Raw genomic sequence first — 27,984 nt, 5'->3', positions numbered from 1 at the left:
CGCAGCGGGCCGGGATTGGCTGGCGAGCGCGGCCTGATGTCGCGGCGAGTCCCGCCTAGCCGCGGAGGTGGAGGGAAGGTCCCTGCGTGACGGCTGCCGCGGCGGCAGTTCCCTAGCGGGTAGGAGCGGGCGCTCGCTGCGGCTTTCTCTGCCGGGGAGGCTCTGCCGTCGGGCTGTGCGACGCAGCCGCTTCTCCCCTCGCCATGTCTAAAGACGCAAAGAAGCCCTTCCGCCAGAGCATGGCCGAGTGGCGGCAGTTCATCTACAATCCCAACAGTGGCGAGTTCCTGGGGCGCACGGCTAAGAGCTGGGGTAAGGACTGCAAGGCGGAGGGGAGACGGGCAGAACGGGACCGGACGAGCCGCCCCGGGCCGCCGCCGCAAGTGTGGGGCGGCGAGGATTAGGCCGAGTGCGGGGAGGGCAAGGAGGGTGGCAGCGGGAGAACCCCCGTGGTGATGCGGGGAGCGAGGTACGGGGCCGGTCAGGTGAGACGGCCCGCCAGGCCGTGGCGCGCACGGCCCGGTAACCGTTACACCGCTGCTGCCCGTCGGTCTAAAAATAACCCCGGCAGTGACAGCGGCGGGGAGGCGCTCCCAGAGCAGGTGGGGGTCGAGAGAGGAAGAGGAGTTTCTGGGAGCGCGTCCCGAGCTGACTCACCCTCTCGCCTCACTACGCAAATGCAGCAAACGGGGCTCGCAGGCTCCTCCTCCGCGTGACCGGCCCAGGGCCGGGGGGGGAGGGGGTGTGTGAGGGTGGGGGGCTGCCTTGGTGCGGCTGTGACGGGCTTCCGCCGGGGAGGTGTGGGGCCGGCTCCCGCCCCGGCTGACGGAAGCTTGCGCGCATCCCTGCAGAGGCCCTTCCCCACCCGTTCCTCATCGGAACCGCCGCCCCGCTCTCTAGCACTGCGGGAAATGGGGAATGAATGAGCGCCCGTTGCCTTTGTATTTCTGCGCCGTAGCTGCGGAGCAGAAGGAACGGAAGAATGGGGGAGAAAAAAAGGGTGGGGGTGCGGGGGGCAGAAAACAAGCAACCAACCAACAACAACAACAAAAAAAACCCAGACCTGAAAGTTTAGGAGCCCCAATTCTAGATTGTGTATGAAAGAACGATCGTTCCATGTTGCACTGAAAGGGTTTCTGGGCCTCTTACTTTGTCTCAAACGTAAGCTCATGAAGATGTTTATTTTCCTATTTTCAGGTAGTCTTCCTATTGCTTTTCTCTGCGCTGGAAAGCATGTTATCATACTCATGTTGCTTCCAACAAAAATATTTGGGCTTTCTGAGTATGTTTTCTCATATTAAGCAGTTGTATAAATGCTTAATATTAGGATGTTTCTTCAGTTCTCCTGGGGCATATTTACTGACTTCAGAAAATGCTACATCTCCTCCCAAAGCTTGGATGTAGTTGGGATACTTAATAGTTGTACTTACAAAAGCAACAAGATTCTCAGCGTGGTGTAAAGGAACAGGCCAATACATCCTTGGCCTTGACACAGTCTCAGTGAATAGTAATGTTGAAATAGTGAGGAGGAGCCTTAAGCAGACTGTGCTTGGTGTGTGCTTTCTTTGTAGTGCCAGTATTTCCTGTCTGTCAAGAGAGGGTCCTAGCTCTGACATGAGTTCTTTTCCATTCAGATGGAAATAAGAGCTGGTGAGCTACTCTGTCAGTTGAATAGCAAAGGAGAGGAAATTTCCACTATGGTGTTCTCTAGTGATCTGTATGTACAGGCAGGTTTCCTGAAGTTGCCAGGGCTGGATTGCAGAAGTAAGCCTGTGTCATGAATCTGATGAGCACAACCACTTTGGGCACCTTAGAGATTTTCATAAAAAGTTACAAAGTGAAGTTGAAAGGGCTCTTTCTGTTTAAACCTGTCTAGTGCAATAAATCCCTGACAATGTTACTAGTCTGTGCTAGTCCAAGGCTTAATAGCGAACACTTGATACAGACTGTAATTGGTAATTGTGCTTCTACAGCTGCTCCCTTGGTAGGAAGTGTTTTTCCATATTGAGAAAGAATGATTTTACTTCATTAGTAAGTTTTCTTAAGTGTTTTAGGTGATTGGTGCTGTATACCTTTTTCTTAGCCTGAACAAGTGATGACTTCAGCAGCAGTATAAATTGTCAGAGTATCTTTTTATCAATATTTCTCTGTTCTGGTGTTTCCTGTATAACATATTTAGCTTATTTAATTTAGTTATATATATTAAGTAAGCTACAGTCTTGACTGTTTTGAGGGATGGTGTGTGGTTTTCTGCTTGTGGGTTGTGTTTTTTTAATTGCAAAACACCAGTTGAGTGGCTCTCTTGGCACAGAAGAGTGTGCAGTTTGGTCTTGCTTCTGTCCCTGCAGTACTGACATGAATTTTGAGCAGTCTCACTGGCTACTGTTCCTTTTCTGTTGCTGGTCTCCTCTTTGAAAGGTGGGGAGGTAGGAGAGTTCTGGTTGCCAGTCTGCTTGGCTGTGGTGTCTCCAGGGGCAGCATGATAAGAATTCCATTGGCTGTTTCTTCCATGTGTATTTCTCCTCTCGAGACAGCTTCCTCACAGAAATAAGATGGAAGCAGTAGAGAAACTGTTACATCACTATTCACATTATGTACATGTTTTGCTCTAGTCTAAGACAGTTCTGGAGGCTTAGGTGAATTGGAACTACAAGGCAGTGATTCTCTGAATCCAAGTGCTATAGTATTGGAGCACTCCTCTTTATTTGCCATTTACATGCCAGGATTTGTAAGAAAGTCAGACATGAGCAGCTTCTATACTCATTTGTCATGTAACAGAGGTATGCTGCCTTTTACAGTTTGGTAAAAACCCTGTATAAGTCTCCTCTTGCTGTAAAATAAGAGATTTTTACCTTTTTTACAGACTTGAAGGATAATTCAATTTAAGTCTTTTCACAAATTGATACCCAAAGTTAATGGAAAACTCCCACCCAAACCCTTGCATTTTTGATTATCTGTTATAAGTTATTGTATTAGAAAATACTAGAACAAACTATTGATGAGTTAGTGGTGTTTTTGGCCACAAGGCATAAGGGGTACTATTAGTCCTCTCAGAGGTGATGGGAAGGAGGATTGGTTCTGTTTCTACACAGGGTGTAATTGGGTAGGGCAAAGAAAAGAGAACTTGGAAGACTGCCATGCGGGGCCTTCCTGTGAGTAAAAAGCAGATTAGCGTCTGACTCTGCCTGTAATGGCAAGGTGCTGTGCCAGCCTAAAATTATAGCAAGGAAAGATTGAGATCATCAGGAAAGTATTGTAATAGGACACTCACAACATGTTCAAATGTGTGCATGATCTTACAATAGATACAATAAACACTTTTTACACAGCGTTACAGAAACATAATTTGTGCCCCAAAACAAGGCAATATGGAGTCTAGCAATATTCCATTTATGGTTGCAGCGATGTCATGTCAAGCCTGTTTAAGCTTTTCTGTAAAGCTCGTTGTATCAAGGTGTTCAAGATAGAGGTGGCAATGTCTAGAAGAACATAGAAATGTGGAGCTACTGAATATTCTTTTGAGTGCTTAGATGTATTCTTCAATACACGAATGTGGGCCTGAATTTAAATAACAGGACACTACAAAATCTCCCACCAACAAAACCCAACAGCATATTTTTAGATAAGCTTCCCACCATGTCAACGGATTTACAGGCTTGTCAGTCACCATCACAAAAGATGCTGTTTTGCTTGTTTGGTCTTCATGGAGTTGTTGTTGAGACACGGTGCTGTTAAAGTTTTAACTCTTTTGCTGATTTGATTATTATTTATTGTTGTTTTGAGCAGAGGTTTTGCTAAGGTTTTTTTGCGATTTAGCTTTCTTCACAGGTACTGTCATGCTGAAAATTCTGGCATCTGCCACTGCAGTACAAGCACTCAGACACGGAGGCTCAAATTGTAGAGACACAGTACTCTCATTTTGTGTTGTGACAGATGGACAGTTCACGTAAAAATTCCAACATGGCCAGGAATATGACTGCAGTCAAAAATCTTACTAGAAATTTGCATGACACTGCTTATTGTAAGAAATGAACGTTTGATAGATCAGTCGAATCTATTATTTTTCATGACACCGATCACTCTGAGGAAAGAAGATTTACCTTCTCTTGTTGCAGGTGTCAGTAAGCTCTTGCAGCACATTTAGGGTATTTGGGGGGAGTGGGAGGTTTGTTTGTGTTGTAAATGTTTAATTGTGACACTAAGCACTGGCTTTTGTGATTCTTCACAAGCCTTGCACTTGACAGATTTTACTGTCTCCTGAAGCATCTAGCTATGTTGTATGTGGAGCCCTGGGTTATTATGAAAGAAACTGTAATACAGGACCAAGGTTTAGTTTCTTCCTGAAGTCTTCCTTCCCTCCTTTTTCCTCTCCCTTCCCCTGCCATCCCCAAAATGTGAAAAACAGTACTTTTCCAGTGCTTAGGGAATAAAGTTGAAACATTATTAGATCTTATCTAATTTGTATGTAATTTAAGGCAATCAGTCTGCAAGTCTCTTTGTCCTTGTTGATTTGGTGGTAGTCACTGATAACAATGCTTAGAGATTTAAATCTTACTAGTTAAAAGATATTAAGCCTGCATTTTATTTTAATTGTTGCAGATAATGTTGCATAGTTGCTTCCATGTGTGTCAGGAATGTGTTTATAATTGTGGCATGTAAAGTTGGAAAACTTGTATTCAGTGTGGAAAGGATGGGCAGTTATGTGTTATTTTGCATTCACCTGTGATATTTTGCATTTACCAGAGTGAGAAATTCTAATTTTCATAGTGGAGAAGTGTTTTGATTCCTACAAGTGAACTAATGGTAGCATCAGTGTGTACAGGAATAATAGTGTTGCAGATTTGACGGTTGCTTATCCACTTGGTTAGGCTGTGAAGGGGTTTGGGAACTACAATAGGGGGAAAAAAACCAATACAACCAAAACAAACAAACAAAACCCCTAGTTATTTGTAAGGCAAGATTTTGATTTTGACAGTTTTCCTTGTGTGGTAGTTTCAGCATCAAAGACTGAGATTCAGTTTTGGTGTAGCAAGGTGTTCTGCCACAACTGAATTGGGTGGCATGTTTAATGTGGTAGCTCTGCTTTCCTTGGAGTAAATGTACAGCATAGCTTTCCACTGTTCCTTCAGTACATCTTGTTCCCTCAGAAGAAATCCAGTATTCCGTTTAGCAGAGCTTCTTGACAGGTTATGGCTTGTTCACTGTGATTATCTTTGGATAGTGAATACTAATACTCTCACAAAAAGCAGTTACTCTCTTTGGGGCTGTTAGAAATTGAGGAGCAGGGCTTTGTTGTTCGGGTTTTGCCTCTTTAGTGTGGCAAAGTGGCATACACGGGGCAGTTGAGTTTCAGGGCTGTTAGTAGAAGCAGGCAAGGATTTTTGTAATTTGTTTTTTACCCAGTGAAGTTAGGCATCATCTTTTGGAAACTAAAATACAAATGTGTTCCAAAATAGCTCAGTAGAAAAGATTTCCCTGAATTTCTGGCTTTTATGCTAATTGCCAGAGAAGAAGCTTGTCTTAAGTATCAAACTCATTTCTGTTCCATTGGCATGGATTGATGAATGTCTTGGTAACTTGATGGAAAGTGTACTTTGTAGCCAGCTTCATGAAAGTGTATGCAATAGTGGATTAATCTGTAGGGATCAAAATGAGAGCTGACCAAAGATTGTCTAAGAAAGGGTTTTTTTGTTTGTTTTTGTGATACCCAAAATACATTGGGCATTAATCAGAACATTATTGCTCTCATTTGGATCCAGTTAAAGCAATTTTAAGCTTATAGATAAAGCAAGTTGTTCATGTGCCAAATGCAGATGCAACTTCTGTTGCAGCTTTTTGTTGATTAAGATTTCTACTATTTGTTTCTGTGTGCTTGTCCTGGATTCACTAGGGTTAATTTGATTCACGAGAAGTTGGAAGGGGCCACACTCAGGACAACCAGCTGAACCAGCCAATCATAGAATCACCTGGTTGAGAAAGACCTTAAGGTCCATGAGTCCAACCATAACCTAACATCTCCCTGTACACAGCTGCTAGACCATGTCTCTAGGCTCCTCATCCAAAAATCTTTTAAACACCTTCAGGGACAGTCACCCTTACCATTCCCTGGACAGCCTGTTCCAGTACCTGATGATCCCTTTGGTGAAGAAAATTTTCCTAATATCCAACCTAAACCTCCCCTTGTAAAACTTGAGGTCATTTCCTCTCATCCTATCACTTGTTACCTGAGAAGAGGCCAGTCTCCACATTGCAATGAGGTATTCCATACCATACAACATCATGCCCACTCTTTAAGAGGATGTATAAGAGTAAGACTGCAGTGGTCAGGCACAGTGGCTTTTAGGAAAGCACAAGAACTAGTTGGCAGCATCACATGAGCCATTCCCCTTTTATGTCACTCCCTTTTACCTCATTTGTACCATTGTTATTCCTGTTCTTTGTGGGGTTCCTCTGTGACTGGGATTAAAACCATGGCAATCCTTTTTGGCAACCAACTGAGAACCCACCTGTGTTGATACCAGTCGCCCCTGTGCAGAAAAGGAAATGCACAGGAAAATCAGTCTGTTTGGTGAGGGATGAGGATGAACCAGAACCACCTGAGAACACGAGGAAGAGCCAGAGGTAGTTTACTGATCCCTGAGAAAGCCACAAGATGTGTGGTAGGACTTCAGTTGAGATCCAGGTAAGCACCCTATCACCTGCCTGATCGGGGATGGTGGGGCCAATAGTTTGGAGTTAAAAGGGCAGGGAAGCCAAGCAGCTGGGATCCCTGTCTAGAGAAGGGGGTACTGATAAGGTGATTGGAAAACCGACACAGGCCCTTGGCCTCTGGAGGTAGTCTCTGTTGGATATGGTGGAAAGAAAGGTACCCATTCAAGGGGAGCAAGTGGACCATCAAGGAGAGAGGAATCTAGTAGCTGAGGAAATTAGATGTGCTAGAGGTGATTTATAACAATCAGAATGATAAGCAGTCACCCGTAGATCCAGGTAAAGTCCAGTGCACACCACCCATGAGGCAGTAGTTCCTACAGAGCACACCACCATCATATGCCAACTCGTTGGCAGTAGTCTCCTGGAAAGATGTCCAAGGACAGCCAGAGAAGGGCAACGAGGCTGGTGAGAGGTCTCAAGCACAAGTCCTATGAGGAGAGGCTGAGGGAGCTGGGGTTATTTACCCTGGAGAAGAGGAGGCTCAGGGGAGACCTTATTGCTCTCTACAACTACCTGAAAGGAGGTTGTAGCCAGGTGGGGTTGGTCTCTTCTCCCAGGCAACCAGCACCAGAACAAGAGGACAGAGTCTCAAGCTGTGCCAGGGGAAGTTTAGACTCGAAGTGAGGAGAAAGTTCTTCACAGAAAGAATTACAGGCCATTGGAATGTGCTGCCCAGGGAGGTGGTGGAATCACTGTCCCTGGAGGTGTTCAAAAAAGGATTGGACGTGGCACTTGAAGCCATGGTTTAGTTAGTCATGAGGTGTTGGGTGATAGGTTGGACTTGATGATCTCTGAGGTCTTTTCCAACCCTCCTGATTCTATGATTCTATGAATTGGCTGGCAAACTCTCGCAATATGAGAGAAGCCTCTCTTCTTTCCTTTGGGCCTCTGTTTCACCTGTGGAGTTGTGGCTGACCTGGGAGTCCCATCAATTCAAAGCAGATGTCTTCTTCCTCACCTGTACCATCCTGTATATCAGCTGTTGGGAGCAGACATTCCCCTGCCCAAGAGGTGTATATCACAGGGCACCCTGTGGTTTTCCCTGTGTGACCACAGAAAGGACATGAGGTAGTGGGATGGAAAACTCACTTCAATGCCCCCTGCAAGAGAAAACAATCATGGAAGGGAATACCTTCAGGAAGAACTCTGCTTCACTTTTCAGTGGTGTCGTGAGTTAGGCTAGAGTAGGGTTCAGAAGAAGCTGTGAGAACTCACAGACAGGACAGATAGCTGAACCAGCCTGTGGGGTTCTCCATCCCATACAGTGTCATGCTTGCTGTGTAAGGGCAGGGCTGGCACAGGCAGGTGTGGCTTTTGGTTGCAATGCTTTGGAAAGCTTCGGCTGTGTCAGCTGAGCCTTTCACATTTTGTATTACTCCCTTTATATATTACTACATTTCTACCATTGTTATTGCTGCCCTTTTCTATTACACTCTCCTTATCTCAGCCCTCCAGGTTTTGCGTTTTTCTTCTGTCCATCCTACCAGAGGGTGTGAAGGGGAGCTGTGTGGGGCTTGGCTGCTGTTGGGCCTCAAACCATGACAGGGTTCTTTTCAGCTTCTAAAATAGCTTCTGTCCTTAGAAATAGTTTTTAATAGATGCCTAGCTGTCTCATTCACATACTTTGCCACTTAACTTTGAAACACTGTGTTGTATCTTACATCTCAGTGGTTCCCAAATGTATTTTAAATAGCTAATAACTTTCAGATTATTGCAGATTGGTAAGTAACTTTCTCAACATGTGGAACTGAATACTAAAATCATGCTGAAATCCAATAACTTTCATCTGGTTGCTGCAGAGAGCCTATGGTAAAGATAATTTGGAAACCACCTCATTATTTGAATGCATGTACACTGAGTTCTTTGGGGAGATGCAATATAGGTACTTGCATCTTTAGCAGTCAGGGATTACTGAGGGCTGTAGTACAGTGAAAAATAGTTCAGTGCAAAATGTAAGCATAGTTTCTGGGACAGAAGCCAGAGGTTAAGTTTTCTTCTATCATCTTCCACTGGACAGTACAAATCATTGTGGTACAATTGTTTTTGCTTTTTCCACTTATGGGAGGGTGAAAAATACTGCACTTGATTCTCGTATAATCAAGTATCAGTGCTAGAGTGTTGCACGACGGTGCTTGTCTTGAGTTATGTTGCTTTGGCTTTGTGATAGCAGCCTTATAGCTAGAATATTTTATATGAATTGAATTTGTGTCATTGTTTGGTTATGGTTTTGAATCTGAAAGATTTTGTGTATGGCGCTCTGTGCATGCATATGCATTCCTTAATACTTGTATTGCTCTGTGATAGTTTCAGGCTGTGCCTTCAAAATTTTCCACAGATCTTGAAACAGAAAATAATAGAATGTAAATAAATCACTATTGGGTGTAAAAAGGAAAATAGTGGTAAATTCTGAATAATCCCATTGGACAGATAATCTGCCATAAAATTTAGACAGGTAAACTAACTTTCTTTTGGTTTCCTTGCTCTAGTAGACTAACTTGTGCTTCTGCTGACTTTTGCTAACCTTGAATGCATTCTTATTGTGGCTGAGTATTAACAAACAATTCTCTGCTTTTTTTCTCTCCTCTATCGTGTACAGGGATTGGGGGGGAAGGGGGAAGGGTAGGAGGCAGGGAATAGGGAAGCTATTCCTTCCTGGTTTTGTCCAGGAAGGGTTCTTGTGCTGTTTATAAATTGTAAATACCTGTATATTTTGTACATATTCCTTGCATTTCATTTTAGATTGTAGTTTTGCTTGTAAATACAGCTTCATTTGTTTCCCACTGAGCTGGTGTGGCAATTTAGTGTTGGGGGGAATTTTCAACCCAGCACATGGCTCCCATTCTTTTTGGCAACATCTGTGTATGTGTCCTTAAGTCTCAGGTGTTCAGTCTTGAAACAGAATCGCACGCTCGTTTTTAAGGTTAGTGTTGTACACTCCGTAGAACATTTTTTTGTTGGATTTTAAATGTCTTTTAGTGAGCCTTCCATCCATAGGAGTGTTTATGTTTCATCTCTGGTTGGGAACTATCCTCAGGTAAAAACAAATATTAAAAGGTAATCTGACAATAAAAATCAGTCTATGTTCTCAGAAGTACTGAGAACAAAGTCAAGGAAATAGAGCAAACATTGTGATGTTATTTTTTGGCTTTAATGAGATACACTGGCATGTGTCTATCAGGGTCAAAAATCAAATAATGCAAGAATACAAAACCTTGTTTGAAAACTTGGTTACTGAAAGAATTCAACTGTCCCAAAATTTAAAAGGCTTTTAAAATGAGGGATATGCATCATACCTCTGAGAAAATGGGCAGAGAGTTCTTTGAAAATCTGCTGCTCAGAGTCCCTGTCATCTCTTAAGTAAGGTTTTAAATTTGGCCCACCGGTTGCCTTGTCTTCTCAGTAAACAACTGATCTGTGTCTCCAGAGTGCATGTCTGTGCATGCATAATGAAAAAGGAGGTGTGAGGGGGAGAATAGGGAAAAAAATTAGAACACTTCATCAGAGTGAGTTTTCAAGCTGTTTTCCTAAGTAGTGTTCTCAGCAATTTGTTGCAGCTAAGTGATGGAGAGGTACAGTGTCACAGTGTGTAATTTCCTTGAGGCTGTTTCCAGAGATTTTGAGAACCAATTCCTTAAGCAACTGTCAAGTTGAAACTAGCACCATCTGTAAGTGCTGAAGTCAAGGAACAGATTTGTGAGGTAGATTAGTAAAGCAGGTGGATGTGTTAGGCAAAGGCTTTTAATAAGTCTGACTGGAAGGCTTGGTTTGTTTTCAACTATGTGCAGCCAAAAACATTTTCACTTTGAGAAATTTCTTGTAACAAGATGTATGTGCAAATGAATGCTGTGTGGAGTTCTCTCCAATACCCACTATGTTATTGAAGCACCGATCTCTTCTTACCTGTTCAGAATCTAGTGTAATAATATCTTTTCACATTTATTTTGCTCATCTTCCCTATGTCTCCTTCCCTTCCAGATACAAAACTATAATTCCCTTTAAAAATGAAACTATTCTGTTTCTTGTGGACTGTTCAGTCATCTTTACCAGCTACACTAATGTCATGTGTTCACTTAGTTGAATCTATTGATGTAGCTCCAAGAGTGTTCATCTGCACTAGGGTAGGGAGGCTCTACAGAGAGATTTGGATAGTTTGGATTGATGGGCCAATGTTAATGGTATGAGCTCCAACAAGGCTGAGTGCCAGGTCCTGCACTTGGACCACAAGAACCCCATGCAACACTACAGGCTTGGAGAAGTGTGGCTGGAAAGCTGTCTGGCAGAAAGGGACGTGGGGATTCTAATTGACAGGTGGCTGAATGTGAGCCAGCAGTGTGCCCAGGTGGCCAAGAAAGCCAATGGCATCCTGGCCTGTATTAGAAACACTGTGGCCAGGAGGAGTAGGAAGGTAATTGTGCCCCTGTACTTGGTATGGGTGAGGCCACACCTTGAGTAGTGTGTCCAGTTTGGGGCACCTCAATACAAGAGAGGTATCAAGGTGCTGGAGCGAGTGCAGAGGAGGGCGACAAAGCTGGTGATGGGCCTGGTGAATAAATATTATGAAGAGCAACTGAAGGAGCTGAGGCTGTTTGGTTTGAAAAAGAGGAGGCTAAGAGGAGAGCCCTCTCTTACAACTACCTGAAAGGACAATGTAGAGGGATTGGTGCTGATCTCATCTCGCAGGTAATTGGCAATAGAGCAAGAGTGAATGGCCTTGAACTGCAACAGGGTAGTTTTAGACTGGACATTAGGATATTTTTTTTTCCCACAGAAAGAGTTGTCAGACATTAGAATGGGCTGCCCAGGGAGGTGTCTGAGACACCATCCCTTGGATGTGTTTAAAGGTCACTTAGATGTGGTACTTGGGAATATGGTTTAAGGATGAACTTCTTAGAGTAGGGTCAGTGGTTGGATTTGATGATCCCTGGTGTCTTTTCCAACCTGAATGATTCTATGATTTTATGATTTTGAATGCTTTAACTCATGAAAATAGAGATGCCAAAATGCCATTGGAATTTTAAGAGCCAGAAAGTATAAAGAAGACATTTTTGCATGCATTTTTCTGTGCCATGCAGTATTTAGGTATGCTAAAGGCATATTATCATAGTATCATATTGATTTGTAACTGTGACAAGGAGTGGCAAGGGATGGTGGGGGGGGAGAGGGGGGAACCAAAACCAAACTCGTTGGTTATTTTCCATTTTATTAGCTGAAACAAAAATAGTAATTTTAGTTTTCCTTTGCAGGTTTGATCTTACTATTCTATCTGGTATTTTATGGCTTCCTAGCAGCACTCTTCACGTTCACAATGTGGGTTATGCTTCAGACACTGAGCAGTGATATACCAAAATACCGTGATCGGATTTCTAGTCCAGGTAACAGTATGTTTATTTATTCATAAACCTCTGTCTAGTTTAACAGCTGAGTTGCATGTGAGAGTTCAGTTGAAGTAGGAACTGCCTATGGAAAACTATGATTATTATTCAATTACTTGACATGTTTTAAAATGAAAACTTAGTGTAAGACAAGTTATATGTGTTTATAGCATAAATTCAGTCAGTAGCTTTTTTAATGTATGTGCTAACCGTTGCTGTTTTTTCTTCTCCTAAGTTCTTTTCAGTTGAATTTGTCATCTATGTGGACTGCAATTTTACCTGCATGCCCACACAACATGCTGGTTTAGAAGTGAGATTACAATTTAATAAATTGCTTTAAAAATACAATAAATGAGTTCTTGGATTGGATGCAAAGATACCTGCAATCAGTGTTTGATAATTCAAAGTAGATAAGGGCTGTGCTATAAGGGTGATCTGATCAAGAGCATGTGAGGACTATGATACAAGGGCATTTCTAGAGTTTTCATTATAATATTACCTTTCAACCAATATGGAATGTCTGGGGATTCCAGGGGGTGTTGGCCTGTTGTATAGGGATCTACTGAACAGAGAGGGTCCTGTTTTGTGATGAAGATAAGTCTATGTGATACGTGGCTACCACCAAAGGTGCTGCCTCTTGCAGATCAGGATATTCATTTTCTTTCCTTTTGAAATATGTCATAAGGGATGTTTGTTTTAAAAAGCATGTGTACCACAGTTAGGCTTTAAGAAAGAGCTTTTCATTTAAGAATTCCTTTAACATTTCTGCACTAATTTTTTTCATTAACGATGTCTTTAATTGCTCTTACGTAAGAGTCAATAAAATGGCTTATTTCTGTGTTAATGTTTCTCTTTAACTCTGTCATTTTTCACTTGCAGTGAAACATGTCATGTTCCTGGCTGTAAAACTTTAAATTATAAAAAAACAAAATTCTGCACACAAAACCTGGATGGAGTAGGTTGGAGGTTTTACTCTTGTGTTAAATGTACTTGGAAATCTCACACTTGATTTATTTTATGATTGATATCTGACTTGCATTGTGCACTGGGATATAATAGAGTCAATCAAATCCAGATGATTTGAAAAACTGGTATTTTTAATCCCTCTTGGAATTGTAGGATAATGTAATATTGCTGTACAATCCTAGATGTGATTCAGTGTTGAGGCTGGTAATTCTTTTCCTCTCAGAAAGCCCAAATCTTCCATCTCTCACAGTCTATGCATCAGTCCTTCAAATAGCTTTTTCTTTAGAATTTCCACCATAGTCTCTAGGCAGACAGTGATCCACTGGAATTGGAGCAGTCCCTTCCTTTTAGGATGTTTTTGAACTTCCCTGAAGTAATAAAATCTCTTCAAATTATTGTTTTTTTTCATGGCTGAGTAGCTCAGTTAGTTAGTCATATTACTGTTTTTCAAAGTGAATCAAGTCCTTAATTTACAATATAATTCTATAGATAACAGTCTCTTCATGTGCAAAACCCCTTCAGCATATTTTCAGCCCTGTTACTAATTACCTTGTATTTTGAGTCCCACTTCAATGTGGAGAAGGAAGATGAGTGTAATGGTGCAAAAGTAATTTGCAGTCACAAACGGTATTTGTAGTTTTATGGGGACTGTCAATCATTAAGGCATGTAGCTGTGGCTTGCCTGCAGATAATTTAACTGCAGCTGATGCAGAAAGGAGAATTTATGATTCATTGGAAATCCTACATAAAAGTAGAGTAAAAAAAACCCCAAATATTAACTATATCCGGATTTTATTATATCTAAAAGATGCTTGTCTATAGGAAATAAATTTCTAGTATATAGTTTTATTACTTCCAAATTTAAAGTACTTTTAATAATTTCTGCCTTGGAATGAGAAACTTGGCCCTTTCTGTAGGTGAATACTTAATAGACCCGGGCTACTTAATTGCACTGTCTATATTTTTTCCAAATGTTTACTGTGGTTGATTAACTAAAGTCATGTATTGTGGCTACACAGTTAAGGCAACTTACTTTATTCACTTTCCTGCTGTTGTTTTGCCTTAAATGTTTATTTTGTATAAAGAAGTCCTGATTTTATTTTTATTTTTTAATTTCGAGATTAGTTTTGTTTTCTGCCTTAAATTTTATTAATTTGGTAGTCTGTTTTTAACTGGTTTTGCCAGAGGATAGGAAACTACATGGCATCCTAAGCTGATGCAATTACAGCAGCAACTAATTACAACTTCTCCCCTTATACTAAATTTGACACTGCTCAAACCATTTTAATATTCTGACTTAGAAGAAAACTAATCTGATAAAAAACAGGTTGTTTTTTTGTTTGGTGGTTCTTTTTTTCTTTTGTGGAACTGCAGTGTCAGTGTCACAGGCTGCCCAGAGGGGTTGTGGAGTCTTCCTTCTCTGGAGACCTTCAAAACTCACCTGGATGCATTCTTGTGCAGACTACCCTAGGTGATCCTGCTTTAGGCGGGGGGGGTGGACTTGATCTCTGGAGGTCCCTTCCAACCTCTAACATTCTGTGATTCTCAGCTATACTTGAAGAGACAGATGCATGGACACCACAATCTGTTAATCACAGCTGCAGGAGTTTTATGTATCCGAATTATGTATATGAAATAAGAGTTACCTAAAGGTAGTGTGAATGAAGCAATTAATCATACACCCTATTTTGAACCGACTTAATCTCTTCTGCAATATCTGGTGGTGTAGTGCTATTTTATCTGCTGCTGAAGCTGTGATGATTGGTAGTAAGCATTAGGTATCCATGTTAGTGACAACTCCTTATGCAGAGTGTACTGTTTGTTTTCACTTGCTACAAAAATATCCCTAGAGTTTAAATCTGTACCTTTCTTTGCCCATACCCTGGGAAGGAGGACAGTTCACCTCTGTCAAGGGTCCAAACTCCATGTCAATGTCTGCCTTTTTCATCCTTCAACACAAAGCTGGACTTCAGCATTATATAATCTGTGTCCTAGTTCCTCCTGCTGGTCCTAGCTCCCTGGCTGTAGATTGTTCTTGTTCTAGTACCCTCAGCCACCAGCTGAATGAAGCCAGCCATGGCTCCACTCTGGTGCTAGCAGCCTGGGATGCAGCTCGAGTATTTCTAGGTACCACAGCCTGTCTGAAGTGTGCCTCTTGCCAGTGACACAAGTGCAGTGGTTTAAAAAACTTCCTTGCATTCTCCATAAAACAGATGAACCTAAAATTTGAGGAGAATGAGGAGAGGATTAACTGTTAACTTGGCTTGGCTGTTTTGACTGGGAAATCTTTTAAGCCATTCTTATGGATTAAAATGTTGTTTAAAATACTACTTCTTCAGGGGTTCTATGAGATTAATTCAATCATAGCATCACCTAAAGCTTTGAAGCATAGCTTTAACTGGAAGTTTTCTGGGTGTGGTTTTGGTTATCTCTTCAATTACTTAGTAAATTTAATTTGCTGAATATAGAAAGTTGGAAGTGAATCAGTAAAATTATTTGATTGAAAGTGATTAAGTTGCCAATTTTGCTATTTCTAATCAGTTGGATTTGATTTGTGAATTGAAGTTATACCTTGAATTGAATTTAAGTATTAATTCATGTACTGTTGATTTTGTGCCTCCCAATACCGGGTAATATAGGAGTAACATTGATGTTTCTTTACAGATAGGTATTTTCCAATTTATGGATGTGATTTTTGGATAGATTAGAGCGCAGTAAAGAGCTGTTGTTTAGTTCCTTACTTGCAGTTTTTCTTTTTAAGGACTTATGATTTCACCCAAGCCAGACACTGCATTGGAATTTTACTTCAACAGGAGTGACACCCAGTCATATGCAGAATATGTTTCTACACTTAGAAAGTTCCTTGAATGTAAGTAAGTTACTTAAAACTGACCAAGTACTTTGGAGATGTTAATGTTAAGTATATTAGTTTCCTTTTTTGGCTTGTGGTTACCAGTTGCTAACAAATACTGATACAAGTTGAAGCTTACTTTAGATGTGTGTTATTTAAATATATACTTTATAGAAGAAGGTAAATATCAATACCTATATTGGGAATCTGAACACGAAGAGTAGTAGAGTACATAATGGAGAGTTCTGGGTCATAGTCTAATGCTTTGTTGACATAGTTGTTTAAATACTGTAAGATGTAGAAATCAATATACCAAAATAATTCAATGTAAAAGTATGTAAGTCATATATTTGGAGGCAATTTATCAAGGCTTAACCGATCAGGCTTCTTCTAAATGGCTTGGTAAATAAGAGTCCTTCCGTCTTCAGAACTTGTTTGTCTGTTAAAAAGAAGGGAAGCACGCAGATTAATTGCAATTTGTTAATTTTTTACCCTGATCTACAGTATTTAAAGGCAGAAATATTAAAACACTGAATTTAGAACATGGAGAAAACACAACACAGAACAAGACTGAAGGATGGCAAAATCACTAATTTAACATATATGTTATTTTATATATGTGCCTATACGTACACTTAATTTAGTAGTACAGAAATCAGTTGAAAACATTAGGAATTTTAATGTAAGTCAGAATTGACGAGGTGCTGTAAAATCTCACCTGTATGCATGAGTTGCTTTGTTAGCTACACAAGTTATACTTGTATACAGTCTGGATTTGTAGTTTTGATACATACTTAAGTCTTCTGTGAGGAGGCTTTTCTTTAGGACTATGCCAAGGGTCCCTGCTGGGGACATTTCATGGTTACCTGCCTCTTCTGCAGTTCAGTTGATTCTAGACTCTTGCATAGAGGATGAATTTTCCCTTTTTCCATTTTATTTTGTTTATGCTTAGCAGGGGGCGGGTGTAAGGGAGGGAAAGAAAACCACAAAACATGTTAAATGTGAGTGGATAAACATTTGTGACAATGTGGTCTGTGTTCTTGTGATGCACAAGAAAGTGAGAAACAACTTGGGATGTTGCTGTCGGGTATACTACCTGAAGGAAATGTAGAGGCAATTTATCATTAGTAATCAATGTATTAAAGTTTTCCTGTTTATTTATTAAAGAAATATACACAAAGGCAAAATGGGTTTAGTTTGAAGGTAAAAAGTTACTCGTTTACATTTTACTACAGTATTAGTTTAGGCTATGTACAGAAATTATTGAGCCTGTGATTATTGATACAATTAGAGGAGCAGGACAGCATTCTTTCTTTTGCAGTACTCTCTTTAAAAGTACAGTGCCACTTCCTGATAGGCTTTAAAAAAGTGTTTAAGACTGATGTGAGAGACAGTGCTCTGAAAATAGTCCTCTGAGAAAACTCCTAGATAACAGACAACCATAAAATCAGATGTTTATGTAGGCTTCTGGAGTTTTTGCTACTTGCATGCTTTATACCATTGATTTACAAGCGATTTATGTTTCACAGCTTACGATGATGCAAAGCAATCCCAGAACATAAACTGTACACCAGGAAGGATTTTTGATCAGAATGATGTTGCTGTTAAAAAGGCATGTCGATTTAACCTCTCTGACCTTGGACAATGCTCTGGAAAGGAAGATAAGACCTTTGGCTATTCTAAAGGGACTCCCTGTGTGCTTGTGAAAATGAACAGAGTAAGTGCCTACTTATTTTTTAATTCTTAGTACAGGTGGCCCCAGCTACCACTGTTTGAAAAAGGACTGTAAAAAAGGACTGAAATGTGTGCAGTTTTATTCTCAAGAGAGTTGCATTTCTGTAACAGTGTAAATTACTGAAATGTTTAGCAATTCATGTGTTGCAGAAAGTAAAATGAAGTGAGCTTTTTGAGCATTCTGATACGAGTATTGGCTTTGATTACTTCTATCAAAATACCTGAAAACCTTGTGCACTTCGGTTTTGCTTACTGTTCTTTGCAACAGATTCTTAACCGTCGTGCAAACTACTGTGTTTTACTTCATGTCTGCATTCTACAAATGCAAGTAAAGTGTAATGCTAAATTGTGTAAGGTGATGAAAATTTTAATGAGTGAATAAGATTACACTTTTCAGTAATGTTCTGTATATTACTTGAACTGCCAATTGGCTTGAGCCATTAATGGTAACAGGTGGAACGTAAAATAAGAAGACAGTCCTTTCTGTGGCCACTGCAACTACTTGAGCTTTAACTTAACAATGCTTAACATGTTAGGCTTAGTCTCAAACTGTGCTTCATCTAAAAATGACACTAGATATCTTTTTCTCCCTGTATGAACTCTGTCATGTTAGCTGGGGGAGAAAGTTCAAATTCAGTCTCTAAAACTGGAAATGGGAAGAAAATCAAATCTATAAATATTTTAACTTCTCTCCTGTAGATAATTGGATTAAAGCCTGAAGGAGAACCACGTATACAGTGTGCATCTAAGGTCAGTTGTGAATGTAACAAATAAGTGTCTAGTGAATTTTCCTCCTGATTAAGATGAAAAGTGAAGCAATATACTGTGTCAGAACGTGAACACTCTTCCTTTCTTGCTAGACTTGGTACTTTTTTTTTCTTCTTTTCATCTTACTCTATGTCTGGTTTAGTTTTAGTGTCTTTAATTTCTGTAGTGTATTTACAAAAACACTGTTTGGTTTTTATTCATTTTATTTGAGCTACCCAACTTGCTCTATAGCCAAGGAAAATGCATACATGTTACTTGTGGTCATATTTTCTTTTATTTGCTGAGTTGTGTTTTGTTTACCCATTTCATAACCTGTATTTTTATTTTTTTCTCCATGCTGCAAGTGCACCTTAGACAATTTTATAAATGATGGGTAAGACACAGTGTGAAAACTAATGTTACTGTTCAAATAAAAGTTGCCTTCAAATCAAGTATGAATCACTTACAATAACAACAGCTAATCTATGCATATTTGTTGTGTACCACTGGAATTACACAGAGTGTTTTATGACAGCTCTAATAATTACTTAACTGCATATTTTTCCTAGACTGCTTTGGGAGCAGTTAAAGCCTTGCTAAGTTAGTAGCTTGTGGAAGGGATGGAGTCATGGCTTTTAACTTGAGGTAACTGATAAAAATGTAGGCTGGCAAATTGCAGCAACTAATGAGACAAATATTCTGTAAGTGTTTCTACCTTCATCTTAGGTACTTCTGGTGGGCATAAATTGTAATGCTTGATTTTTGTGGAGTCTTTGAAAGGTTTGATCTCTCCATGACAGTCTATTGCAAGTAGTGTGTTTCCTTCTCTTATTTGAGACTGGTTTCTTTGGGTCTGTTCTTTAAAACTGTTGTTCTGTTGGAGGTAAAAAGAAAAAAACAGTTAAGCTCCTTCTAATTTTGTACCAGGACTGTTTCTTCTTTGACTTCTCTAGTGTCTCATTTTTCCCCAGACAGAAGTTTGCCTTTAGCTGAGGTGTTATTAATGACTTTCCCTTTGTCATCACCCTGGCAGTAATAATGTCTTGTGAGGTGGACTTGCCCTTTGTAATACATTTAGTCTTTCTTTTAATAATTTTACTATTTAGAGCTTTCTGTATTTGTGGATGTGATTTCTTGAAGTGCAGAGCTTTGAATTTCTCATGCTATTTGTGCCACACACCTGTAATTTTTCATGATCATTTAAAAGGGATTGAGTTTTCTGAAGTATTTTGAACTACTTAGGTCTTGGTGCCATCAGTGAATGAGCTTTCTATCTTGCAAGCTCCTTATTGAAAACTGAATAGGGTCCAGAAGTCATTTTTTATTTCCAACTGTAATGCCTTCTGTTGTGGTAAGAATTAGTGTTCAGTTAGTGGTCATTCTAATTAATTGTTACTGTATTCAGCTTTATTTATATGGATGCTTTATGAGACAGTGGTTAAAGCTGTATTAAGGAAATCACAGATGATGCTTTCTCTTACCATCTTAGCTGATTTCACTAGCAAATGAGTAAATTTGATAGCAACTTGGCTGATCGTGGTGTTGGGGTTTCCTTTGTTTTCTATTTTATCAGTAGTTTTAGCCTATTCTCACCCTAGCTCATCATGGTTTACCTGTTTAGGAAAGCTTTTCTTACATCAGAAACCTTTGACAGATGGGTGACAAAGATGGATTTTGCTTCAGAAGTTGATTTAATTGAGCAGAGCAGAAATCCTGCTATCATGTTCTCTTTGTTAGTCTCTTCAGTTTCCACTAATGGATATTGCTCTCTATCTTGTGCAGTGATACCATTCTCAAATTATTACAGACCACTCCTAACCAAGTTCTTTCCTTGGGTCTTTGTACATTATTTTAACACTTGCAAAATTATTCTTTCTAAGGCACAGTCTTAATAAATACTTAGTGAGACCTGTTCAGCTCAATCTGCTTTTTAGATTTGCTGAGTGGCTACAATTGTAAATGGTAAGCAGAGAAGGTGACTCTCACTAATTGACTGATGCTTGAAGCTCTTCAGTAGAAGCAGCTTGTTTGTGTTGGTTTGGGTTTGGGTTTTTTTAAGAGTTTAGGGACAATAGTTAAGATTGATTAATTATTAAAGAAAACCTCAAGTGTCAGAGGAGATGCATGAATGAGTGGCATGTCCCAGAAGTTCTCTGCTATTGCATTGATAGCCTAATGCATACATACATTTATGACTGCATGCATACCTTGTGTTTAGCTGCTCCAGATAGCTCTACTCCTATTTATCTTTCTTATGTTATTCTGATTTTCTTAACCATTATTTTGGAAATATATTTGTAAAACTAATATTTTCAACTGCATGAGCTTTGAATAAAATAAAGAACAGTGGTAAAAAGCAACACATTTCTCTTTAATAGATACATTTGCTAGCTCAAGGTCCAAAATACTTAATAAACATATATTGAATTGCAATAACTTAGACTGCAAAGGAAAAAGAATATGGCTACCTCCTAAACAGCATCTTCTGTGTGTTTTGAGGAGGTGGGCAGAAGGTATTCTTGAGCTCTGATGTTATCACTTCTATTTTTTTATCTTTGTGTTCCTCTTTTGTTTTCTTCTATTACTGCAGTTGTCTTCTTAACATTGTAGTGTGTACTTGAAACGTTGCAGCTGTTACATAGGGTAGAAGAAAAGCCAATCAAAGTCACTAATGCACTTTGAACTAGTGAGTTACGCTGAACAAGCAGTGATGTTCTGAAGATACGTTTAGCATTTTGGCAGGGTTTATTTAGTGGCATTTCCTTTTATCATGGTATTATATTTACCTTATTACAAAAAGTCACATTAGATGGGCATTTCCTAGTGATTTGATATTGCAGTAGTTTGACATTTCTGCCAGGATACAGAGTTCTGAGCAATATTGTATACAGGGAGATGTGTCTGTATTGCTCTCCCTGTGTCTGGGGCAGGTTATTTGTGTATCTTTCAAATTGGGCAGCTCCTTAGAAATTAGGCAGCAACTTTGTGGGTAGCTGCTTCTCATTACAAGATCTGGGGGTACAGGGGAAAGTCTAGTGATAAGGCAGACATATATATCTTGTTTCTCTAAGGTGCTGATGACACACAGAAACTCTAGTTAACATTGCCATGCTAAACCTGGGGTCCTTCTAGATAGCCTGTATTCCAGGGCTAGCTGAACAAATGTATACAATAGTACACCATTGCAGGGAGTGGGCTATAGTTATTGTTGAAGGGTTGTATAGCTCCAGATTTGTGAGGCTTATAAGCCTGGCTTTAAACAGAAGTTCATCTCTAAACTTCACTTTAAATACAGATGTGCTCTCGCTTCTCCAGAATACACAGGCTTGCTTGTTGAATACTTTGGCTTTATTTGGTTGTTGTTAAATTATTCATTACAATGAATATCCTCTTCCCTCCTCCAATTTTCTTGGACTCATAAGGGAAACACAAAGGCAAGCTGTCATGACTTGATTACTAATTTAAATGCTGCTCTTAATAATCTGTAATGTAGCAGATGTGTTTGCCAAAAATAAATCTATTTTGGAAGTTATTCTAGGAGTTTGTAGCTCACTTGCCTTTTTTTAGAGATCTTGTACTATAGCTTTGGGTTGTAACTCTAATTTTGTATTAATTTTTATGCAAGCAGATGTTAATTTTGTTGCTTTTTCCAATCACAGGAAGAAGGCATGGTTGAGATAAATTATTTTCCTGCTGGAGGCTTGATTGACTTAATGTACTTTCCATACTATGGAAAAAGCTTGCACGTAAGTATGCCTCCGTGATGATATTTGTTTGGTAAATGTTTTGTTTCTGTTTACATTTGCTAATGTCAGATTGATTCTGAAGTTTGACCTTTGTAATGAGGTACTCATAAGGAATATTACATAGGCAGAAGTTTCACAGTGCATGATGAGAATAAAAGTGTGCTTCAGCAGACATAAGGGAATGAACTGGGCATGGTCTTATTAAGGACATCTGCTGCTTCTTGGTCACTGATTTTTAATCTTTTTAGATGCAGGGAGAAGCAGGACTATCAAATACGAAATCATATTGCATTGTTACTGACCATGTTAGCTAGTCTAATGCACAGCTTCAAACATCTTCACTGTTCACCATTAAAGATAAAAGTGCTTTTGAAACATAGATCTGTTACATCTGTAGTATACTGCAGTGGCTGTCTGTAATTTCCTCAAAGTGATTTCTGTACTAAGTTGTTCCTTTATCAGTTATTTTTCCACTACATTCTATACTTGCAGCAGTTCATATGACCTTTGTTATTCTCACATAGCTTTTACTAACAAGGAAGGAGTTTATTTTTCTTCAACAATTGCTGTCATATTACTTACAGATAGTTCTGTGTTTTCCATTTTTGTTGCCAGTTATTTCAGTCTGCTCCTTACTAGTACTTCACATCAAGGATTTTAGCACATCAACTTTCATGCCATCATTCTTTCTAAATGAGACTTAGAGTGTTCTGTTGTGCTTTCTTCAGCAGAGAAGATAGCCTAAAGAAACCAGAAATATATTAAGGAGCCTCTTAAATTAATGAAGGGGGGGAAAAAAATAACAAAACCAAAACACCACCACAAAACTAATGCAAAGTTTTGTTCAATTAAAATGTAAGGCCTACACTTGTGTAACGCTGTAGGGTCATACTTTGTCTGCTGGCTTATGAGCATTTTTACCTAAAAATACAGATAAATTGTGGAAATACTTCATGAATAGTGGATGAAATGTTGCTTTAACAATGTAATAGGAACAAGCTCTTGTTTAATTCATAGGCACTTTGCAAGACAATTCGAACTGTCCTGATTGAATTGGACTTGAGAAATAAGAAGGGGTTGCCAAAAAATATAAATAATGCTGCATTCATTTTTAAAAAAAATTCATTATAGGGAATGGAGTCAATAATTGTAATTGCTTCTTCAAATGTGATTGAGCAGGGCAGGGTCAGAACGTTCAGGAAAAGGTTTCTGTGTAAAGCTATCAAACAGATACCATGACTTGGAACAGATGGGGGCCTGACAAGTAAATGAGATAGGGCTGAAGGGAAGCTAATTTTCTGGTATTTGTTGAATCATGCTTTTGGCAGAATACACTGCAAACTGTGCTACAATAGTTATGTTCTGTAGCAGAGTTTAAAATAAGACAAACAAAAATAAAAGCAACCCCAGATACCCTACCCCCTCCCCCAAAACAAACAAAAAGAACAGCACCAAAACCAAAGCAAACAGAAGAGAGAGACGGGACAGGAAGACTGTCATTTCAGAGGGTGTTCTAAGGTGAGCTTGCTAGAGAAATTGGACCCAATATAATAGAAGGGGGTAAAGTCCTATACCTCTTGAAGATACTGTCAGTGACACAATTTATGTTGAATATATTAGCTAAGAAATAGTATGAGGAAAGTATACTTGGGGGAAAAAATTGTTCCCCGAATCAGATTAGGCTTTGAAAAATTGGGTTCTTAATTTTCTTTTTTTCTTAACTGTTCTGATAGATGAAATGTTAATTTAAATGTTAACCTACTCTGGTATCTCAAGTCTTTTCCCCATCTTTCTCTTCACTAGGCTCATTATTTACAGCCTCTAGTGGCTGTTCAACTAGCAATTCACTCCAACAGTACCAAAGAAGAAATAGCCATTGAGTGTAAGATCCTGGGCTCGCCTAATTTAAAAAACGAGGATGAACGTGACAAGTTTCTGGGACGAATTGCCTTCAAAGTTCAGATGACTGAATAGCTGAAGTAGAAAATTGTCCACAAAGTAAATGTTGTGTTGTCTGTTTTGTATAAGCTGGACATGCCATTCTAGGATGTGAGACCACCTTGGAGAATGTTAAGGTGGTTTATGGTGTTCAGGGTAGCATAGCAATATGCTTCCAAATCGTATGTTTAAAATCCCTCAAAATAAATACCTATCTTGCTTCTGCCTGCCGCCTTGGAACAGTGTACAGACTATGGTTATGTCATAGGGACCTGTAAATAGCTGTTTTCAAACACATAATAATGGTGACCTTTGTCCTGTTCTAAAATGTGGTTTTATTCCCCAAGTGAGTGTCTCAAGCTTAATGTGCTGTGCTATGTAAATATTGTATTGATTTAACACTGATTTAACTGTCATATCTCAATGCTGACACAGTTATAGGGATAAATAATAAATGGTACCTGATTGACATAGTGTTTTTTTGTAAGAGTAAACACCTCCAACGTAAATTATGTGTATGGGAGTGGGTGGGTGGGTGGATGGCTGTGTAGAAATGCCTTAAATTGTAGACTGGGTGGCGTGGGAGAATTGAAAAGGATTTTAAGAGTCGATATGGATTTCTGACAGCAAGTGCTCAACTAGTACTTTCTTGTGCTTGTCACTGTGCAAGTATTGTGTACATGTACTACTTGGTATAGAGGTTTGTATTCTAGCTGAGGAACCCTTCTTCGTGTTGTTAATTGCTTGCGATGTGTGGAGCACAAATAAAATCTATACAATATTTTAAAACATTTTAGTTCAGAGATATCAATATACAGCAGTTGTTTAGGTTGTGGTAACAGTTGTACACCAGAGCTGCTAAAGAGATGGCCTTGCTATGGCAGGAATAGGCTTTCCACTTCCAATGAAAACATTTCCTGAAGAACCTCTGTTCAAAAAGGATTAAACTTTACTGTTTAATTTATAGACTCTTTCAATTGCATCATTTGAACGTGCTTTGTGTCTGCGGCTGCTCTTTTATCTGTGTGTGTCATCTTCATCCACTTAAAAGCCTGGTGTCATCATCTGCTTTACATACATATCCTATTGACTTGGAGTGCATTGCTTGCAGTTTACCTTAAATATTTTTATTAAGCCATTTGCTGAAATGACTACATATAGTCTGATTTATTTGTGACTGCTCTTTATGCCAAACCCCGCTGACCCATTATATTGGGTTATAACTTCTGCAGTTGTGCTGACATAGGATTTGTATTACTCTTCCCCAGGGTTTGTGTTTGTTTTGGTCTTTGTTTTTTTGGGGCACATGGTCCATGTTCTGCTGTCTTCTCAATATCAAAGAGCACAGCAACTCAGCATTTGTGTAAATACCTGTATGTTCTGCTAGTTAGGCCTAAATCTGTTAATTAGCATGCTCTGATGCCTAATTCTTCAAGTGGTTTTTAATACTTTATTTAAACAAGTTATAGGAGTGATTACTAAAATTCAAGGTCCTGCTCTGAAAAATGTTTAAAGCCAATCTAAGCAACTTTAGTGCAAAACTTTTTTAACACCTGTGAAAGCTTACATTGGTGCACTGTTGGAGGAAGCTGCTCTTACTGGAACTTGAACAGTGTCTTGAACCTCATTAAAAATAGATTTATACTGACCTGATACACCCAGCATGCTTTTTTTGTTGTCTGTAAGAGAAAAAATAATTGTTCCTGGCATATGCAATGGGCACTTTTGTAAAGTAGCATGCATTGATGCTGAATAAGAATGTTCTTTCCAAATATTCCATTACTAATGTTTTGAGTCATGCACATTTAGACCTGGGATACCTGAGTTCTTGAGGATATGACTAACTGCTTCTCTGTATATGAATATTGCCTGGAAATACTTTAATAGTTGTGGGGGGGGCTTAAAGTGTATAGATGTTTTATCTGAAAATGAGAAGGACGAGCTTCATGTGGAAAAAAATAACATCTGTATTCACTTAGGCATGGTAAGAAATTCTGGAGGAACACTCGGTGTTCAGATGAGCTGATTTTTGCAACAGTTCCTCTCTTGACTTACATAGACAAAGCATGAAATGGCAACTCTTCACCAGCACTTTTCAGGCAGGTAGAACTCAATAAACTCCTGTTCTCCCTAGACTTCCTAGAAGTGTTTGGTTTTGTTTTGGTTTTTTGACCACATAAAGATTTGCAGCTGGGAGAAGGGGTAGAAAGAAAAAAGTCTTGAAAGGGTGCAGCTCTCAAAATTAGCCTGTAAAATAGAAGAAGTCTAGAGTTAAACAATTAATTACACTGAGCTCTTTCCTCATTTTTATTTGTCTTCCTCATTTTTAATTATTTGTTGTAAGAATTTGAGTAAATAATATCACAGTACCAGCAATTGTTTCTAAACAGGTGTGTTTCGAAACCCTGGAATGGGTGAAAACCTGGAATGGGTTGTCCAGGGAGGTGGTTGAGGTCTCATCCCTGGAGGTGTTTAAGACCAGGCTGGATGAGGCTCTGGCCAGCCTGATCTAGTGTGAGGTGTTCCTGCCCATGGCAGGGGGGGTGGAGCTAGATGATCCTTGTGGTCCTTCCAACCCTGACTGATTCTGTGATTCTGTTTACTATAAATGGGCATGATGAAATTCCTCATTTTCTTCCTGTGAAATTTACAGTAAAGCTTCCCTGGACTTAAAGTTATGATTAAAGATATGTTTACTACCTTGTTACCAGAAACCTTAAATACTGAACTTTTATACTGGTAAATACTTACTTGTCTTACTCGATAACTTTTAGTGTCTTTAAGTTGGGAGCAAGGACTTGTAAACACTGTGAAACTGCCAGTTGCTGCAGGTGCTATTTCGTACCACCATGAAAACCTAATTATGTCCAACTTAGTTAAGGCAACTTCTTGCCATGCCCCACTCTGTGCCAGCCCACACGTGAACACGTGTGCACAGGGTTAAAGGCGAAGCAGAAGAGAAGATTAAGAAGCAAAATTGGCTGAAGGTTTTATTTACATTGATCATGCAGTAGATAAGAAGATCCCTTCAGGACTGAGGGACATTTAGCGCTGATGTGCAATTACCTCCTCCTGGGAATGCTGCTGCTTCTGGGAATGAAAGTAAAGACAAAGCGCTTTCCCTTTGTGCTGAAATGTCTTCTTTAGTAGTGCTGAAGTGGTAGTGGGGAAAAAGAAAAAAACCTGCATGCAAACAAAGAGTAGAAGGAAGGGTTGTAAACAGACAGAGTCATGAACCAGTACAGGGACAAACATAAGAGTTGGGAGGGTGTTGGCTTTTGGTTGCGGGTTTTTGTTTCATTTTTCATCTGCACTCTGCCTCGGTAGGAGACTTGGAAAGGAAAAATACACTTCTCTGCATCAAGCCTTGCTGACTGATTTCCTGCAATGTTTGAAACGCGATGTTCTCAGGAACCTGGCACTGAACCTGGATTTTCCCTATTTCAGAATTTATTTATTCTTTTTCTACCTCAGTGTGAAGCTTATTCAGTTTAATTTTTGGATGGTACAAGCCGAACAGAGCCTGAAGCTGAAGTTCTGCATACTTAAACAGAGTACACCAGGCTCCTTAGAAAATGAGGTGGGTCTCCTGTGATGGAGGAAAATGTCCTAATTGTACAATTTAAGGCGTACCTGAAAAATACTTGATTTAGATACTAAGAGTATGGCAGCAGCTCTGTGTTTCCAAACCTCAGAATGCTTGAAGCTTCTCAAGTATATCTTTGTGCGTTATCCAGCGTTTTAACTTCCCTGTGAAATATTCACTGTCTTGCTAGTCAAGGCACATAAAACATTTCAGCATTCATGCTGAATCTACTGTCAAATTGCTGAAGCCTTTTCATTAATTTACATCAATATATTCCTAGTCAGTATACCTGAAAACTGGGACTTCTATAGAAGAAACATTTTGCTACTATTA

The 27,984-nt window shown here is 39.5% G+C and overlaps 1 protein-coding gene and 1 long non-coding RNA gene across 2 annotated transcripts; one reads left to right on the top strand and one right to left on the bottom strand.

The window, feature by feature from the left end:
* The first annotated feature begins 47 nt into the window (after positions 1-47).
* Positions 48-26,200, top strand: ATP1B3 (ATPase Na+/K+ transporting subunit beta 3). The gene is made up of 7 exons (XM_068145237.1): positions 48-312; positions 11,955-12,083; positions 15,811-15,918; positions 17,430-17,617; positions 18,334-18,384; positions 22,041-22,127; positions 23,931-26,200. The coding sequence occupies exons 1-7, from the start codon at positions 204-206 to the stop codon at positions 24,099-24,101; spliced, it is 843 nt and encodes a 280-aa protein (XP_068001338.1). The 5' UTR covers positions 48-203; the 3' UTR covers positions 24,102-26,200.
* LOC137444490 (uncharacterized) lies at positions 18,906-22,857 on the bottom strand. The gene is made up of 3 exons (XR_010988174.1): positions 22,710-22,857; positions 20,850-21,012; positions 18,906-19,255 (listed from the first exon to the last, which is right to left on the bottom strand). It is a non-coding gene; the product is annotated as an uncharacterized lncRNA (long non-coding RNA).
* Positions 26,201-27,984: the final 1,784 nt, after the last annotated feature.

Source organism: Melanerpes formicivorus, unplaced genomic scaffold (assembly GCF_026170545.1).
Source record: "Melanerpes formicivorus ecotype bairdi unplaced genomic scaffold, bMelFor1.0.p_v2 SCAF_12, whole genome shotgun sequence".
In the NCBI taxonomy this organism is placed as follows: domain Eukaryota; kingdom Metazoa; phylum Chordata; class Aves; order Piciformes; family Picidae; genus Melanerpes; species Melanerpes formicivorus.
Note: the sequence above shows the minus strand (reverse complement) of the source record. Positions and strands in the feature narration are given on the sequence as shown.